Source organism: Emys orbicularis, chromosome 5 (genome assembly GCF_028017835.1).
Source record: "Emys orbicularis isolate rEmyOrb1 chromosome 5, rEmyOrb1.hap1, whole genome shotgun sequence".
NCBI lineage: Eukaryota > Metazoa > Chordata > Testudines > Emydidae > Emys > Emys orbicularis.
In genome coordinates, this window is record NC_088687.1 from 125068510 (window position 1) to 125086720 (window position 18211).

Below are 18211 nucleotides of genomic sequence, written 5' to 3' on the forward strand. Positions count from 1 at the left end.
GGACATAGGGCCGGCATCATCTAATATACCGATGCATGAGCGCGGCACTCAAGAGGGTGCTATAGTTGACCCTAGATATACCGGTAGGGGGAAAATCTCCGATAGCCACGCACATGGGCGTGCGCACACCTAGAATGGAATCAATAAGAACAAGCACTCAAAGAAGAATCAATTTTTTTAAGATATAAAAATTAATTTAATTAAATCTGATTTTTTAAGTAAATTAAAAACGTTTATTTTTAAAATTCTATTTTAAAATTAAATTTGAAATTATGACAACCTATAAAGCCTAAACTTTAATATATTAAAATCATTTATATAATTTAAAAAAAATTAAGCAGTATATATTTACTGCCAAAGTTCTAAAGAAAGCTGAATCACCGATTGGTGGAAGCCACTGGCAAAGCACCTGGAACCACAATTGTTGAAGCGATAAACCAGCTTTTGAGAGCAATAATCTTTTCTGCAGGTGCAGAGAATATTTTCTTCATGTCAGTTTATTTAACTAGTTCTGATCAATGACTAGTTCATTCAAAGTTAAAACTCAATAAGATTTTGAAAAAGCAGGAAAGTTTGTTTTTCTCTTCTAATCTCTGAATAAAAATTAGGTGTGAGAGGATGAGATCTACTAGTTCTAAAATACTGAAGTACGTGTTGACAGGAAAAAAATCAGTTCAATTCACTAACTGCAGATAATACTTCCTTTGTTGAATAAATCAGTTTTAAATGGAAAACATGTTTTGATAAACTTCTAATAAACTTTTTTCTTATTTATCTAGCAAAATTAAAGGTAATTTTATTTAACTAATTAAAATAACTTTACAATTATTATTTTTTTTTGCATTTTAATTGCATTCACATTCCCATCTAACTGGAGCTTGACACAAAACACAAGTAAAAAATTAACCATCTAGTAAATAAAAAATGCATTATTCATCATTTTCTAACATGTAAAAATTAAGAATGTGAATAAATGTAAGTTAAGCTATATAACTGATTTAACAAATGTGTATAGATATAGTCTATCTTCCAAATTTGTAAAAAGCAGCACCAAATTTAGTGTAAAAACTATTTAGTTGCAACTGAACATGTTTTAATGGTTACAAACTAATGTTGTCAACCTTTCTTTAGGAAAATAACTAAAAAGTACAAATGCACAACATTCCTAAAATCAATGATTTAAATCAAGGTTTCCTGTTTACTGATTTAAATCATGAATCGAATTGGTGATTTACATGACTCTGGTTTAAAATCAATCCACCCTGATAAGACTTTGGAAAAAGAAAAAATGCAAGTGTTTCTTAAAATTGGAAAGAGATCTGGATAAAATAGTTGGCAAAGGTGAGTGATTCCCTCACCCTGGTGAAAATGCTATCAATTGCTGGCCTCAGGTACAATGGTGAAATTCTTAAAAGGCAGGCAATGTCAGAGAGCACAAGTACTTAGGACAAGGCTCAAGAAAATACTCAGTGCAGAGAATGCAGGGTGGGATTACCAGGACTGATGGTTGCTGAACCCAGATGTAGTGGCAGAGCCATACCCCGCTCCGAAAGGAGTTAAAGAGCTCCTCTAGACAAAAATCAACCTCAATCCCCACCTCTGCAGTTTATTATATCTGGAGATGGGTGGGTCCTTAAAAGGGAGGATCCCATACCTGGACAGTGCATGCACTGTGGCATTCGGAAGGAGCAGGATTGTAATGGAGAGCACCCTGACTTCTAGAAGCAGAGGTTGCTGACCAGGAAAACAGCTTGGAAGCCTAAGCTACTCAAGCCCTCTCAGAAAGGAGAAGGTCTAATACTTCTCTTTTCTTTTTTTGTTTGTTTTTGGCTTCCCAAAAGCCTAGGACTCTGGTTTTTGTGGACTGTGAAAGTATACTGACTTTTTTTGTTTTGTTTGGGCTACTTTAATTCCCCCCCTAACCCTCCACCAAAGAGGTAAGACTCCCTGAACAGCACAGCCGGAGTGCTCTCCCCAGACTCTCAGAGACAGAAGCAGCACTAACCTTCTTCCCAAGGGAGGCGCTAGAGAGGTATAGCCTACTACCCCAGGGAAGAGAAGTGCTGCCGCATGCTGCCAAAACCCTGCAAGCTATGGATAGGCATTGCTGGAAGTCATTGTAATAGGGAATTACAATGCCTGAGCCTCATGGTCTCCCAGCTGTATTGCTGCGGTTAGATTATCAAGGATAAATAAAAGCATAGCCTGCAGAAACTAAGAAAAAAAAAAAACTTACTAAACCTGACATAGCTGTTTCTTGAAAAGTTGCAGTCAGTACGTGCCATTTTAAATGAAATAAAATGGATATGGATTATATTCCTCAATAAATCACAATAATTTTAAGGTAAATACAATTTTTGACCGAAACACTTTGATAGCGTTTACTACAGCACTCTCAAAATATTCTAACACATTAAACTTAACTTAGCCTTCAGACTGAAAAACAAAGTTTATCGAGGTTCCTCATAGACACAGGAATCTGGCTGCCAGAAGAAATCTTCTCGTAACTGTTGTTCTTCGAGATGTGTTGTTCATGTCCATTCCAATCAGGTGTGCATACACGTGCATGTGTGCATGGCAGCCGGAAAACTTTTACCCTACCAGCATCCGTCAGGTTGGCCTGGGTGCCCCCTGGAGTTGTGCCTTCATGGCACTCAATATAGAGCCCTGCCGGCCCACCACCCCTTCAGTTCCTTCTTGTGGGCTACTCCGAAAGAGGGATAGGAGGGTGTGTACTGGAATGGACATGAACCACACATCTCAAAGAACAGTTACGAGAAAGTGAGTAATCGTTTTTTCTTCTTTGAGTGGTTGTTCATGTCAATTCCAACCAGGTGACTCACAAGACCCAAGTTCAGGAGATGGGGTCGGAGTCGTCCACTGATTGGAGCACTGCTCTTCCAAAGGCCACATGGTCTCTGGCCTGCTGGGTGATTGCGTAGTGAAAGTGTGTATGGAGAACCATGTTGCTGCTCTGCAGATTTCCTGGGTGGAAACTTGCGCCAGGAACGCCGTTGAAGAGGCCTGAGCCCTGGTGCAGGCGCAGTGATCAGGGGAGCAGGTACACCTGCCAGGTTGTAGCACTCACGGATGCAGGATGTGATCCATGATGAAATCCATTGAGAAGAGACAGGAAGACCTTTAATTCTGTCCGCCACTGCCACAAATAACTGGACGGACTTTTGTAACGGCTTCGTTCTCTCGATGTAGAAGGCTAGTGCTCTGTGGACATCCAATGAGTGAAGCCTTTGCTCTCTGTCACTCGAGTGTGGCTTAGGATAGAATACTGGGAGGAAGATGTCCTGGCTGATATGAAACTGGGAGACAACTTTTGGAGGCCTGAGCTGAACCTTGTCCTTATAGAACACAGTGTAAGGAGGTTCTGATGTTAGGGCCTTGAGCTCAGACACCCTCCTGGCTGAGGTTATCGCTATCAGAAACTCCACCTTATATGAGAGATAGGGCAGGGAGCACGTCACATGTCGCCAAAGGTTCAAAGGACGGACCCATGAGTCTGACCAGATTAAGGTCCCAAACCGGGATAGGCTGTCGGAGACACGGGTATAGCCTGTCGAGACCTTTAAGGAAACGGCTGACCATAGGGTTAGCAAAAACCGAGCGGCCCTCTGCGCCTGGGTGGAAGGCAGAGATGGTGGCCAAGTGATCCCTTATTGATGACACGGACAGCCCCTGCTGCTTGAGATGGAGAAGACAGTCCAGTATAAGTGGTACAGAGGCGAGCGTCAGGGACCAAAGGTGCTGCGCCAACAAGATTGAAAATCTCTTCCACTTGGCAAGGTAGGTGGCCCTTGTGGAAGGTTTCCTACTGCCAAAGAGGACCTGTCTAACCGGGTCCGAGCAGGAGACCGCCATCGGGTTCAGCCATGGAGCTTCCATGCCATGAGGTGTAGCGACTTGAGGTTCGGGTGTTGGAGACGGCCATGATCCTGCGTTAGTAAGTCCGGGAAGAACGGCAAGGTGACTGGGGTTTCCACGGACATTTCCAGGAGTAATGTGTACCAGTGCTGGCGGGGCCAGGCTGGAGCTATCAATATGACCAAGGCTTGCTCCCTCCATCCCTTGAGGAGCACCTTGTGGATGAGAGGGATAGGTGGAAACGCATATAGGAGATGGCCTCCCCATGGGAGGAGGAACATGTCCGCAATGGAGCCTGGGCTGTGATTCAGGAAGGACCAAAACTGCTGGCACTTCCTGTTGTGTCGCGTGGCGACCCGGTCTATCTGGGGAAAACCCCACTGATGGAAGACTGAATTCGCAACATCCGGGTGAAGGGACCACTCATGGCCGTGGAACGTTCTGTACACCAGGGAGGTACGATGCTTGCATATGTATCGAGTGCTCTACACAGAAGTCTCACAGCATGAGGGGAGAGGAACATGCACCCCTCTGTTTGTTGATAAAAAACATTGCCGTGATGTTGTCTGTCATAACTAATACACATCTCCCTGTCAAGTGGGCTCAAAGTCTGGCATGCCAGGCGCACCACTCTCAGCATTCTGACATTGATATGGAGAGCGAGTTCCGCCTGAGACCAGAGGCCTTGTATCCTGAGGTCTCCCAAATGCGCTCCCCAGCCCAAGGCTGGCACATCTGTCACTAGCGAGAAAGACAGCCACCACAGGAGGGAGTAGAGTACCGGGCGAGGCAGGGTTACGATCTTGTCCAAGCTGTCCCGGACTGGCTGATACACTAACGCTAGCCACGACTGAGGAGGTCGAAGTCTGAGTCTGGCATGTTGTACTTTATAGGTACAAGCCACCATGTGTTCCAGGAGTTTCAGGCAATTTCTTGCTGTAGTGGTGGGGAACTGCCTGAGACCTCGCATGATGTCGCCGAGGGACCAAAACCTTGCTTCCAGGAAGTATGCTCTGGTCTGTGTCGAATCCAATACTGCCCCTATAAACTCTATCCTCTGAACTGGGGACAGCGTTGATTTCCCCTCGTTCAGAAGGAGGCCCAGTTCGTCGAACATCATTCTTATGAAGTCGACTTGTGCCTCCACTTGAGGTCTGGAGTGGCCCTTGATGAGCCAGTAATCGAGGTACGAGAACACATGTACCTGCCACCTGCGCAGGAACACAGCCATCAGTGCCATGCACTTAATGAACACTCGAGGTGCCGCTGATAGGCCGAATGGGAGGACTGTGAACTGGTAGTGGGTGGTGTCAAACCTAAGGTATTTTCTGTGGGACAGAATTATTGCTATGTGAAAGTACGCATCCTTCAGGGCAAGTCGAGGGCAACATACCAGTCTCCTGGATCCAATGAAGGGATGGATGATGGAGGCCAAAGAGACCATGCAGAACTTGAGCTTCTTCACGAACTTGTTGAGTTCTCAGAGGTCTTTGGCATTCGAATAGGAAGTATCGGGAATAGAAACCCTTGCCCTTCTGCTCCTGAGGAACCTCTTTCACTGCCCCTAGCGAAATGAGCGAGTGCATATCCTGTATAAGGAGGTGCTCATAAGAGGGGTACCTGAAGAGGGACGGGGAATGGTGGTGCAAGGGTTGGAGGGCACAGAATTGGATGGAATATCCCCTCTCTACCGTGTGGAGCACCCAGTGGTCTGAACTGATACGGGACCATGCATAGTAGAAAGGGGATAGTCGGGATGAAAAGGTAAGGCGGGGTAGATCCAGTTTTTGTCCTGGGGCACCATCCTCGACCGCACCCTCAAAGGGTGGCCCTCAAGTCCTTTAAACTGTGGAGTCTTTTATCTGTTTTCTTGGAAAAAAGGGCCGAATCCTCAAAGGGGAGGTCCTCAATGGTCTGTTGGACCTCGCAAGGAAGACCTGAGACCTGCAACCAGGAACTCCTCCTCATTGCCACCCCTGTGGCCATTGCGCGGGAGGCAGCATCTGCCCCATCCAACACCGCCTGTAGGGAAGCTCGTGCAATTAGTTTCCTTTCCTCCACCAGTGCAGAGGATTCTGCATGGGAGTCCTGCGGCAGCAGCTCTGCAAATTTGGCCATCCAGGTGCAGGTGTTATACGAGTATCTGCTCACGATGGCCTGCTGGTTCGATATGCAGAGCTGCAACCCCCCAGTGGAGTAGACCTTCCTCCCAAATAGGTCTAATTTTTTAGCATCCCTATTTTTAGGGGATGGCCCCTGGTAGTCCTGGCGCTCACGCTGATTAGCTGCATCAACCACTAGGGAATCGGGGAGTGGGTGAGTATATAAGTGTTCATATCCTTTTGAGGAAACAAAGTACTGCCTTTCGTTTCTCTTGGCCGTAGGGGCAAAATAGACTGGAGTCTGCCACGAGGTCTATATGGTGTCAGCGATGGTCTTAAGTAATGGCAGGGCAATGCGGGTTGGCCCGGAGAGGGCGAGGATGTCTACCATGGGGTCAGCATCCTCTCCTCCTCTGCCTGGATCCCCAGGTTCTGGGCCACCCGTCGCAGCAGCTGCTGTAGGACCCTGTTGTCTTCCAAGGCTGGGGCTGTCAATGTCCCTGCCATGGTCTCATCTGGGGAGGATGAGGAGGAAACGGGCCCTGCTCACTCCCCTCAGTGCCCGGGGGGACACGTGGCAACTTGTATTGCTGCACCGCCATGTCAGCAGCATGTGGTGCCGGGGTCGCCGGAACTGAGATTGTTGTTGCCGATGTTGTCAGTGCCAAGGTCACCGATGCCAGCAGCATTGAGGTCACTGATGCCAGCGGTGTCAGCGCCACAGGTGAAGAGAGGGGCATTGGTGCCACCGATTCCTGCAGAGGAACGAAGGAAGCCGACGCTACCAATGCAGATCTGGACCTTAAGCCCTGGTTTTGTCCCTGGCCTTGATGATATGCCCAGGTCGTCGGGAAGGGCCACCAAGTTGGGGGTTTCCACTGGGGTGGCCACGGTGCCGGATAGGGCTGGCAGTCACGCTGGGACCTTCTGTTCCTGGTCCTATCAGAGTGGTAGGATTCTGCCTCCGACTCTGAGGTCTCCAAAAAAGAGGACCACAGAGGAGCGGTCCCCCGTGGTGCCAGCGAGTGGTGCTGGGAACGGGGGGACCGGTGCGGTTCCCCCACGTGGGTGGACCATGCCGGGGAAAGGTGTGCTAGAGAAGGAGATTGGCGTGCCATCATCGCTGGCTTGCCCCTTGATGGGATCAGAGGACAGGCTGTCACCAGTGACTTGTCCCTCCTCTATGGGGAGGATGGCTCCGTGAGGCGCATAAGGTTCCGAGTCACCTTGAATGCCTCCAACGTAGAGGGGAGCTGGAGCTCTCTGCCATGTCAGTCCGGAGAGTGGTGAGGGTTTGGACTCAACCGGACCCCCAAGGGGGCAGGAGTCAACAAGACCCTGAGAGGCAGAGGGGCCAAGGTGATGTGGCCCGGTTCGAGTCTCCCTGCTGCAGGCTCCTTGGGCTTGGAAGGGGGAAAGCAACCCCTCTCTGGCCTTTTCTTTTTCTGGGGCACCAGGGACTGAGACCGGTGCCTCACAGAAGTTTGTCTATGGGCAGAGCCATGGCGGTGCTGCGACTCCTTGGAGTCCTTTCTCGGAAAAGGCTCACGCATCATCAGTGCCAGCGCACTGCTATGAGGAAGTGCTGGGCGTGGGTTCTGCTGACCCCGGGTCAGATTGTGTCCGGAATGCAGCCTCCACGAGAAGGATCTTGAGCTTTTGCTCCCGGTCTTTTAAGGTCCTAGGGCAAAATCCTTTGCAAATTCTGCACCTCTCCTTCGGGTGGCTCCCCCCAAGACACCGCAGACAGGAAGAGTGCGTGTCGCTCTTAGGCATAAATTTTCCACAGTCCTCGCAGAGTTTGAACCCTGGGAACCGGGGCATACCCCGGTGCTGGGGCTAAGCGTTGGTGTGGGGCGGTAGACCCCAAAAGGAAATTTATGTCCTAACTACTAATACTAAATTAACACTAGTAAACTACTGAGAACTAACTATAAACACTAAGAGTGGACACTGCCCAAACGCGCTTGCAAAGCAAGAGCAACCGGTTGTTCCAGCTAGCCGTCACTGGCAGTAAGAAGGAACTGAGGGGGTGGTGGGTCGGCAGGGCTCTATATTGAGCGCCACGAAGGCACGACTCCAGGGGGTGGCCAGGCCCACCGAACGGATGCTGCTAGGGGAAAAGTTTTCTGGCTGCTGTGCACGCGCGCGCACACCTGATTGGAATTGACATGAACAACCACTTGAAGAAGAAGGGGAAATTGCTATCTATGCCCTGCTAAATCCTGCATTATATTCTGTAACAACTTTCCTTTAATCTCCCAGCAGGCATACAAGCAGCCTTGTCGCAGTGATAACAGACAGCGAGAGAGAGTGCGCTCAAAACATGCCAACCCCTTTGCTTTACTGCACAGTCACTGTAGTCTTAATGCAGTGCTTTGAGTTTAAGCTACTTTATCTTCAGTTGATTACCATTTGCCCTGCATTATTATTTCCCTAACATGTGCTCCATCCCCAGCTTGCCTGAATTTAACATTACTCTCATTATACCCAACAGTATGCTTTAGAAGCCATTCCTCCAGAAAGCCTATAACTAGACTAATCAGATACTGGAGCAAAGTGAATTCTCATTATTAACCCCATCAATACAAGAATTCAGAATCTCTGTTGTACATCGCCTAGAGAAAATGGCACTCAAACAGCTGCAGTCATTAATGAGTTTTAATCCTGAGGATGAGGAGTAAAACAGTAGAGCAGATTATGTTCCCCGTGTGTCAGGAATGTAGTATCACCTAAGAAATTACTTACATGTCCAGATATAGCATTTTCAAGGCCTTTAAGTATCTTCCAGGGGTATATTTCAGAAAAAGGAAATGTAACATCTTTGGTTGAATTGCAGCATATTTTGTTTATATGTGCAAAGCACAGTTGATGTTATCACTTTTATGTATAGAGGAATAAGAGAAATATAGCTTTTTTATTTTATTTTTTTTAACAACCTAAGTAGACCTCTCTGCTCCTTGTAGGACTGCTTCTGTTTACTGCAGAGAAGCTCTTGCTACATGCACCGGCCGGGAGGTTTAACAGTGTGACATTATATGATTAAAACATGGCCAGGTGGATCATTGTTGCTACCACTGTTATATAATTGCAACAAATCTTACACAAAATGTGTCAAGTAAGCTGTTAATAGAAAAGTTTTGATTTGCTGAATATGATTATGCTATTTGTATGCATGTATCACTTTGTATGCATGTATCATGCATGTATCTGAAGTTATGAATATTAACTATGTACCTGTATTGCAAATGTTTGCTCCTGAGGTAACACCAACAAGACATTTAGCCAGCACATTGTGAAGGAACTATTCAAGTTGAATGTCCCATCAAAGAACTCTTAACTCACAATAGACCATGGAAGACGCCTATCTACGTTTAATAGACTTTCCTGAGGACATTCTAACTAGAGTATGGGTAATGGCCTCTGCTATGATTAGGCAAAGCATGCATGGACTTGTGACTTGCCCATGTGGCTCCAGACCTCATCTTGTTACCTGTAATTTTCCACAAGCTAGAACAATGGGTTTCCATTCACTTGGCAGAAGCTATAAAAGGCCCTGGAAACATCTCCATTTTGCCTCTTTCCTGCTCAAACCTCTGGACTATGGACTTATACTAATGGGAGCATTCTAACCAAAGGACTGAGGACCTTCCATTGATTTGGAAGTAACCAGAGACTTAACAAGCCAGAAGTTTATTCCATCACTGCTACAAGCCTGACCCAAAAACTTTGCAATTATTGTATATATTTGACTCTTTCAGCCAATTTTAACTCTCACCTTTCTTTCTTTCTTTTTTATAAATACACCTTTAGATATTAGATACTAAAGGATTGGCAACAGTGTGATTATTGGCTAAGATCTGAGTTATATATTGGGCTGGGTATGTGGTTGGTCCTTTGGGATCAGAAGAACCCATTTGTTTGATTAAATTGGTTTTAAATAACCACTCATCATGAAGTCTAGTGTCGAATCCAGGACTGGAATACCTAAGGAGGCTGCATTTCTGACTTCTTGTTAGCCAGTGTGGTGAGACAGAAGTTTACTTTTGTTGCTGGACTGGTATAGCTCATGGAAGAATAACCACCGGTTTTGAGGTATGTCTGCCCTTTTTCCCAGCAGCTTGTCCTGAATTTGGTATTCTCAGTTGTGACCCACGGAGGCACGGTGACAATCAGTAATCGAGGAAGGGAGATTCTGGCAGTCAGAAACAAAATCCTTTTGGAAAAAAATATGCAAAATGCTAAGATGACAAACTCTATAACCCCAGAGGAAGCAGAATGCAGAGTAATTATTTATATTCTTAGAAGTGGCTATAGGCTACCAATATCTTTTAATTCAGGTCATTTTTATGCTAGAAGTATGTGTACTACAGTATATCTTCAAATGGGCTATGTTGTCTTTGGCCCCTGAAATGTCTGTTCTTAGGCTACTAAAACACAAAAGCAGAGACCTAACTAGATATTTTAAGACTATCTTTATCCCAGTTAGGAAAGGTTGCTTCATCAAATATCTTCTCCTGTCCTGGATTCTGTTCTGGAACAGCAGGAATCATAGGATCATTTGGATTAGAAAGGAGTGTGTCATATAATCAATCCTCTGTAATGTGAAGAATATACATTACAAGGGAACGGATTACAGTATGACCCAGTAGAGCAGTGTTTCTGAACCTGGCGGTCACGGAATAGGTTTGGGGTGGGGTGCGGGTCGCAAGCAGGGCCAGCATTAGGGGGTCAGAAGCAGGGAAATTGCCTGGGGCCCCGCGTCACAGGGGACCCCGGGAAGCTAATATACATGTTTCAGCCCCGAGCCGCACAGGACAGCTGAAGCCCCATGCCGCATGGGGCAGCTGAAGCCCAAAGCCCGCAGCCTAAGGTAGGGGGTCACAAGATTTTCTAGTAGGGAGGTCACACTTTAATTTATTTATTTATTTATTCCAAACGGGGTCGCCAGCACAAAAAGGTTGAGGAAACAATGCACTAGAAGGTCTCCTCCATTTGTGTTCAACTCCAGTATTTGGGTCATGAAAAAAATCAAAATAATTAATAATAAACCACAACAATAAATGTTTACTATTTCAAACCTGGATGGGCCAGCTTAAGTATGGAATAAAAAGCCTTTGCAGAAAATAGTTTCCATTTAAGACAGGATAATCTATTACTATGCCAAAGGTATATTCACAGAGGAATATACAACAAGTTACAGCAGAAATCACATTTTAAAAGGTCTCAATTCCATATTTGACAGGTTGCTAGTAATTTATAATGTTGTGCCCAACATGTGCTAGGCACTTTCCAGTTAGAGGAAGATACAGTATCTGCCAATCCACATTCCCTGAAAGAATACAAAGTAAGGCTTTGTCGGAGCTAGGACTAAGATGCAGGGAAACACCTTTAGCTTAATTTTAGCTGGTCAAGTTATAGCTGAGGTTCCTGAGAATTCCTGTTTTAAAATTGTTTCTAGGGCCTACCCACTGTTATAATAGACATGTAGTAGCACAAATGCAACACATCAGAAGAGTAAGAAAATTAGACCAGCAGACTCTGTAGAAAATATTCCCAATTGTTCAATAACTGTTTTGTTCTGAATTCTAAAGGTTATCATACTTAAATTGCATCGACCTTTAGAGATTTTTCAGAGACAAAGAGCTTTAACAGGCCCCTTATTTGACCATTTCATCAAAGTAAGAGCAAAAGTCCCTAAAGACAAATACTTTCATGAACCATTTGTGTTGAAAATGGCAGAAATGCATCCAAGTAGCATTAAACGATCCCTTATTGCTAAAGTAACATTTCAATTGAATTAAGATTTTCAGATTGTTTGATGTGTTAACAGTTAGTAGTCTCATACAACAAATGCGCGCGCGCGCACACACACACACACACACCTTTATGCAAATTCCCCCATGCAAACTCCTGTGTGGGAATTCCAAGGTACAATTACTAGATTACATAGCCTGTTTTTATATTTGCTATCATCTATTTTCTTTCTATATGTGACAAAAAGTGCAGCAAGTGAAAATGTTTGTATGTTTAAAAATACATAAACAAATATATAACACATTAAAGGAAAAAGTAAATTCCATATGTTAATAAAAAGCAGTTAAATATTTAGTAGCTACCTGAAGCTGCTGTTCTTTGAACATATCTGGATGTGGAGCACTGAGAATATCATCTGCCAACTGTGCCTGGCTATCAATATTAACTGGGGTTGTAGCTTTGCTACACAAAAACTTGCTGAAGATCTCCCGAGCTCTGTAAGAAAGCTACAAAACAGAAATCTTATCAGCATTAATTTATTTTTACAAAACAAGACATAAGAACATAATAATGACCATGTTGGTCAGACCAATGTTCCATCTAGCTCAGTACCCTGTCTTCCGACAGCGGCAGATGCCAGATGATTCAGAGGGATCAAACAGAACAGGGCACTTATTCAAGTGATCCAAGCCCTGTAACCCAGTCCCAGCTTCTTGCAGTCAGATGTTTAGGGACGTCCAGAGCATGGGGTTCCATCCATCCCTGGCTAGTAGCCATTGCTGCACCGATCCACCATGAACTTATCTAATTCTTTTTTGAACCCACTTAGACTTTTGGCCTTCACTACATTCCCTAGTCATAAGTTCCACAGGTTGACTGTGTGTTCTGTAAAGAACTACTTCCTTTTTTGCTTTAAACCTGCTGCCTATTAAATTTATTGTGTGATTCCTACTGCTTGTGTTATGTGAAGGGGTAAATAATGTTCCCCTATTTACTTTCTCCACACCATTCATGATTTTATAGACTTCTATCATATTCCTCCTTAGTCGTCTCTTTTCTAAGCAGAAAAGTCCCAGTCTTTAATTTCTCCTCATATGGAAGCAGTTCCATACCTTTAATAATTTTTGCTACCCTTTTCTCTACCTTTTCCAATTCTAATATCTATTTTGAGATGGGGCAACTATAACTGGATGCAAAAAGAACAGGAGTACTTGTGGCACCTAAGAGACTAACAAATTTATTAGAGCATAAGCTTTCGTGGGCTACAGCCCACTTCTTCGGATGCATATAGAGTGAAACATATTGAGGAGATATATATACACACATACAGAGAGCATGAACAGGTGGGAGTTGTCTTACCAACTCTGAGAGGCCAATTAAGTAAGAGAAAAAAACTTTTGAAGTGATAATCAAGATAGCTCAGTACAGTACAGACAGTTTGATAAGAAGTGTGAGAATACATGGCTGATGTGATTAGGCCATCAGAGATCTACAACCTATCCTGAAAGATGATCCTTTACTCTCACAGATCTTGGGAGACAGACCTGTCCTCGCTTACAGACAACCCCCCAACCTAAAGCAAATACTCACCAGCAACCACACATCACTGAACAAAAACACTGACCCAGGAACCTATCCTTGTAACAAAGCCCGATGCCAACTCTGTCCCCATATCTACTCTAGTGACACCATCAGAGGACCCAGCCACATCAGCCATACCATCAAGGGCTCGTTCACCTGCACATCTACCAATGTGATATATGCCATCATGTGCCAGCAATGCCCCTCTGCCATGTACATTGGCCAAACCGGACAGTCTCTACGCAAAAGAATTAATGGACACAAATCTGACATCAGGAATCATAATACTCAAAAACCAGTGGGAGAACACTTTAACCTGTCTGGTCATTCAATGACAGACCTGCGGGTGGCTATCTTACAACAGAAAAACTTCAAAAACAGACTCCAACGAGAGACTGCTGAGCTGGAATTGATATGCAAACTAGATACGATCAACTCAGGATTGAATAAGGACTGGGAATGGCTGAGCCATTACAAACATTGAATCTATCTCCCCTTGTAAGTATTCTCACACTTCTTATCAAACTGTCTGTACTGAGCTATCTTGATTATCACTTCAAAAGTTTTTTTCTCTTGCTTAATTGGCCTCTCAGAGTTGGTAAGACAACTCCCACCTGTTCATGCTCTCTGTATGTGTGTATATATATCTCCTCAATATGTTTCACTCTATATGCATCCGAAGAAGTGGGCTGTAGCCCACGAAAGCTTATGCTCTAATAAATTTGTTAGTCTCTTAGGTGCCACAAGTACTCCTGTTCTTTTTGCGGATACAGACTAACATGGCTGCTACTCTGAAACCTATAACTGGATGCAATATTCAAGGTGTGGGTGTTCCATGGACTTTTATAGAGGCATTATGATCTTTTCTGTTTTATTATCAATTCTTTTTCTATTGGTTCCTAACAGTCTGTTAGCTTTTTGGACTGCCACTGCACATTAAGCAGATATTTTCAGAGAACTAGCCATGATACCTCCAAGATCTCTTTCTTGAGTGATAAGTGCTAATTTAGACCGCATCATTTTGTATGTAGAGTTGGGATATTTTCCAATGTGCATTATTTTACATATATCAACTTTGAATTTCATCTGCTATTTTGTTGCCCAGTCACCCAGTTTTGTGAAAGCCCTTTGTAACTCTTTACACTTAGCTTTGGATCTAACTACACCTCTACCTCGATATAATGCTGTCCTCGGGAGCCAAAAAATCTTACTGCGTTATAGGTGAAACTGTGTTATATCGAACTTGCTTTGATCCACCGGAGTGCGCAGCCCCGCCCCCCCGGAGCACTGCTTTACTGCGTTATATCCGAATTCGTGTTATATCGGGTCGCGTTATATCGAGGTAGCAGTGTATCTTGAGTAATTAGGTATCATTTCCAAACTTTGCCATCTCACTGTTCATCACCTTTTCCAGATGATTTATGAATGTGTTGAACACCACAGATTCCAGTACAGATCCTTGTGAGACCCCGCTATTTACCTCTATTCTGAAAACTGACCATTTATTCCTACCTTTTAACCAGTTATTGATCCATGAGAGGACCTTCCCTCCTATCCCATGACTGTCTACTTTGCTTAAGAGCCTTTGGTGAGGGACCTTGTCAAAGGCTTTCTGAGCTGTGTTGACTCTTCCCCAACATATTGTGTTCAGCTAGGTGTCTGATAATTCTGTTCTTTACTATAGTTTCAGCCACTGTGTCTGGTACTGAAGTTAGGCTTACCTGCCTGTAATTGCCGGGATAGCCTCTGGAGCCTTTTCTAAAAATTGGTGTCACATTAGCTATCCGCCAGTTATCTAGTACAGAGGCTGATTTAAGTGATAGGTTACATACCACAGTTAGTAGTTTTGCAATTTTATAGTTGAGTTGCTTCAGAACTATTGGGTGTTAACCATCTGGTCCTAGTGACTTATTACTGTTTAATTTATCCATTTGTCCCAAAACCTCCTCCACTGACACCTCAATTTGCGACAGTTCCTCAGATCTGTCACCTAAAAAGAATGGCTCAAGTGTGAGAATCTCCCTCACATTCTCTGCAGTGCAGACCAATGCAAAGAATTCATTTAGCTTCTCCACAATAGCACTGTCTTCCTTGAGTACTCCTTTAGCACCTCCATCAGCCAGTGGCCCTACTCACTAGTATGGTTCCTGCTTCTGATGTGTTTGTAACAATCCAAGTGTATGTTAAATATGCTATTTCTGTACACTCTTGTTACCAAATGAAAAAGAGAAGCAATTATGTATCTCAGTATATGGGGAACCTTAATTTGGTATCTAGAGAAAAGGAAGAAGCTTAGTTTTTCAATCTTTCAAATAAACATTGATGTCTTTTGCCCACCTACATTACTCCTTTTGTTTTCCTTTGTTGAGATTTAAAAATCTAGAAGCTACTGTTTATTGCAATTTTAGTAAACATCTCTTTTTGTAAATTTTTAGGTTGCCAAAATTTTTATTCCCTTTAACATTTTGTGTCAGGGCAGTTGCTAAGTAATTAAATGTTCCAATCAAGAGAATTTACAATAAAATTTAAAATATTCAAAGTACAATAATAATAAATGTCAAGCCTGTCAAATGTTGCTTCAAAAGTATAATAAAAGCTTGTGACTTAGTGATTTTTTTTAAAAAAGCACTAAGACTTAAATTAGAGAAGGCAGTAAAATTTAACCATATACTTGAATATCTGCAGTAAAAAAAAATCTTGATCTTTCTATTTTTCACTTGCTTATTTTATAAACAACTAAATTCTGAATACAAGGAAAGGAAATTAAACTAAATCAGCTTCAGTGCCCTGAGGTGGTTTCAGAAAAAAAAGGAAGTACTAGTGAAAGGCTTTTGACACAATCCCACATGATATTCTCATAAACCAACAAGAGAAATGTGGTATAGCTTAAATTACTATAAGGTGAGTGTAACACTGATTTAAAGATACAGCATAGTTATCAGTGGTTTGCTGGGGGGAATTAGTGGGGTCCTGGTGGGGACTGACCTACATCTGGTACTAGTCAATATTTTCATTAATGACCTGGATAATGGAGTGGTGAGTATGCTTTACAATTTGCTGATGATACCAAGCTGGGAGGGATTGAAAACCCTTGGGAGGATAGGCTTAGAATTCAAAATGATCTTGATAAATTGAGGGATCAGTCTGAAATCAACAAGATGAAATTCAATAAAGACAAGTTCAAAGTACTGCACTTAAGATGGAAAAAAAAAATCAAATGCACAACTAGAAAATGGGGAATAATTGGCTAGGTGGTAGTACTGCCAAAAAGTATCTAGCGGTTAGAGTGAGTAGTCGCAAATTGAATATGAGTCAACACTGTGATGCAGTTGTGAAAAAAGCGAATATCATTCTGGGGTATTTTAATGGAAGTATCATATGTAAAACATGGGAGGTAACGGTCCTGCTCTACTCTGCACTGGTGAGGCCTCAACCACAGTACTGTGTCCAGTTTTGGGTGACACACTTTAAGAAAGATGTTGACAAACTGGAGAGAGTCCAGAGGAGAGCAACCAAAATGAAAAAAGGCTTAATAAATCTCACCTATGAGGAAAGGTTAAAAAAAACTCGGTATGTTTAGTCTTTAGAAAGTAAGACCGAGGGGAGAAATGATAACAGTCTTCAAATATGTTAAAGGGCAGTTATAAAGAGGACAGTGCTCAACTGTTGTCCATATCCACTGAAGGTAGGACAAGAAGTAATCAGCTTCATCAATGGAAAGGGAGATTTAGGTTAGATGTTACAAAAACTTTCTAGCTGTAACTATACTTATGCACTAAAATAGGCTTTCAAGGCAGATTATGGAATCCTCATCACTGGAGGTTTTTAAGAACAGGTTAGACCAGAAGTGAGCAAACTATGGTCTGTGGGCCACATCCAGCCTGCAGGACTGTCCTGCCCGGCCCCTGAGTTCCCGGTCGGGAAGGCTAACCCCTGGCCCCTCCCTTGCTGTCCCCTCTCCCCCACAGCCATGCTGCCGTGCGGGGAGTACTCTGGCCCGCCGCTCCTGCCGGGCTGCGTGGCTTGCACCTGCCCACCTCCCAGGCTTTCCAATAAGCCAGTCCTGCTGCTCTGAGCGTTATGGTAAGGGGGCGGGGAGCGGGGGGGTTGGATAAGGGGCAGGAGGTTCTGGGGGGCAGTCAGGGGACAGGGAGCAGGGGGCTGTTGGATGGGGTGGAGGTTCTGGGGGGGTGTCAGGGGATGGGGGACGGGGGGGGTTGGATAGGCGTGGGAGTCCCAGGGGTCCTATCAGGGGGGCAGGGGTATGGATAGGGGTCAGGCAGTCAGGGGACAGGGAGCGGGGGTGGTGGTGGATAGGGGGCGGGGTCCCGGGGGGGCAGTCCCGGGAGGGGGCGGTCAGGGGATAAGGAGCAGTGGGGTTTGGATGGGTTGGTGGCTCTGAGGGGGGCCGTCAGGGGGTGGGAAGTGGGAGGGGGCAGATGGGGGCGGGGGCCAGGCTGTTTGGGGAGGCACAACCTTACTTACCTGGCCCTCCATACCGTTTCGCAAACCCGGTGTGGCCCTGGGGCCAAAAACTTTGCCCACCCCTGGGTTAGACAAACATCTATCAGGGATTATCTAGGTTTACTTGATCCTGCCTCAGCACAGGGGACTGGACTAAATAACCTCTTGAGGTTCCTTCCAGTCCTACATTTCTATGATCCTACAAAAAGTAGGGTGTCCCACAAAATAAGGACTAAATAAGGACTCAAATAAGGACTAAATGGAATAGAAAGGCCTTTCACAGAGTCCTAAATAGAACTATAATTGGATTCTGGGAGATACTCTCATGGAACTGAGATCCCCAGGAGAGACCCCTGAAACAAAATGACTGTGTCCCCAGCCCAGCTCAGATAGAACCGCAAGACGAAGACCAAGAACAGTCCAAATTATCT

General features: G+C 44.4%; 1 protein-coding gene across 2 annotated transcripts in view; it reads right to left on the reverse strand.

Moving 5' to 3' along the window:
- Nucleotides 1-18211, reverse strand: part of RGS12 (regulator of G protein signaling 12) — a 163588-nt gene that overhangs the window by 41585 nt on the left and 103792 nt on the right. For both annotated transcript variants that reach the window (XM_065404923.1, XM_065404924.1), the window contains exon 6: nt 12098-12241. In XM_065404923.1, coding sequence (XP_065260995.1) covers nt 12098-12241 — 144 coding nt within the window. The remainder of the gene's footprint in view (nt 1-12097; nt 12242-18211) is intronic.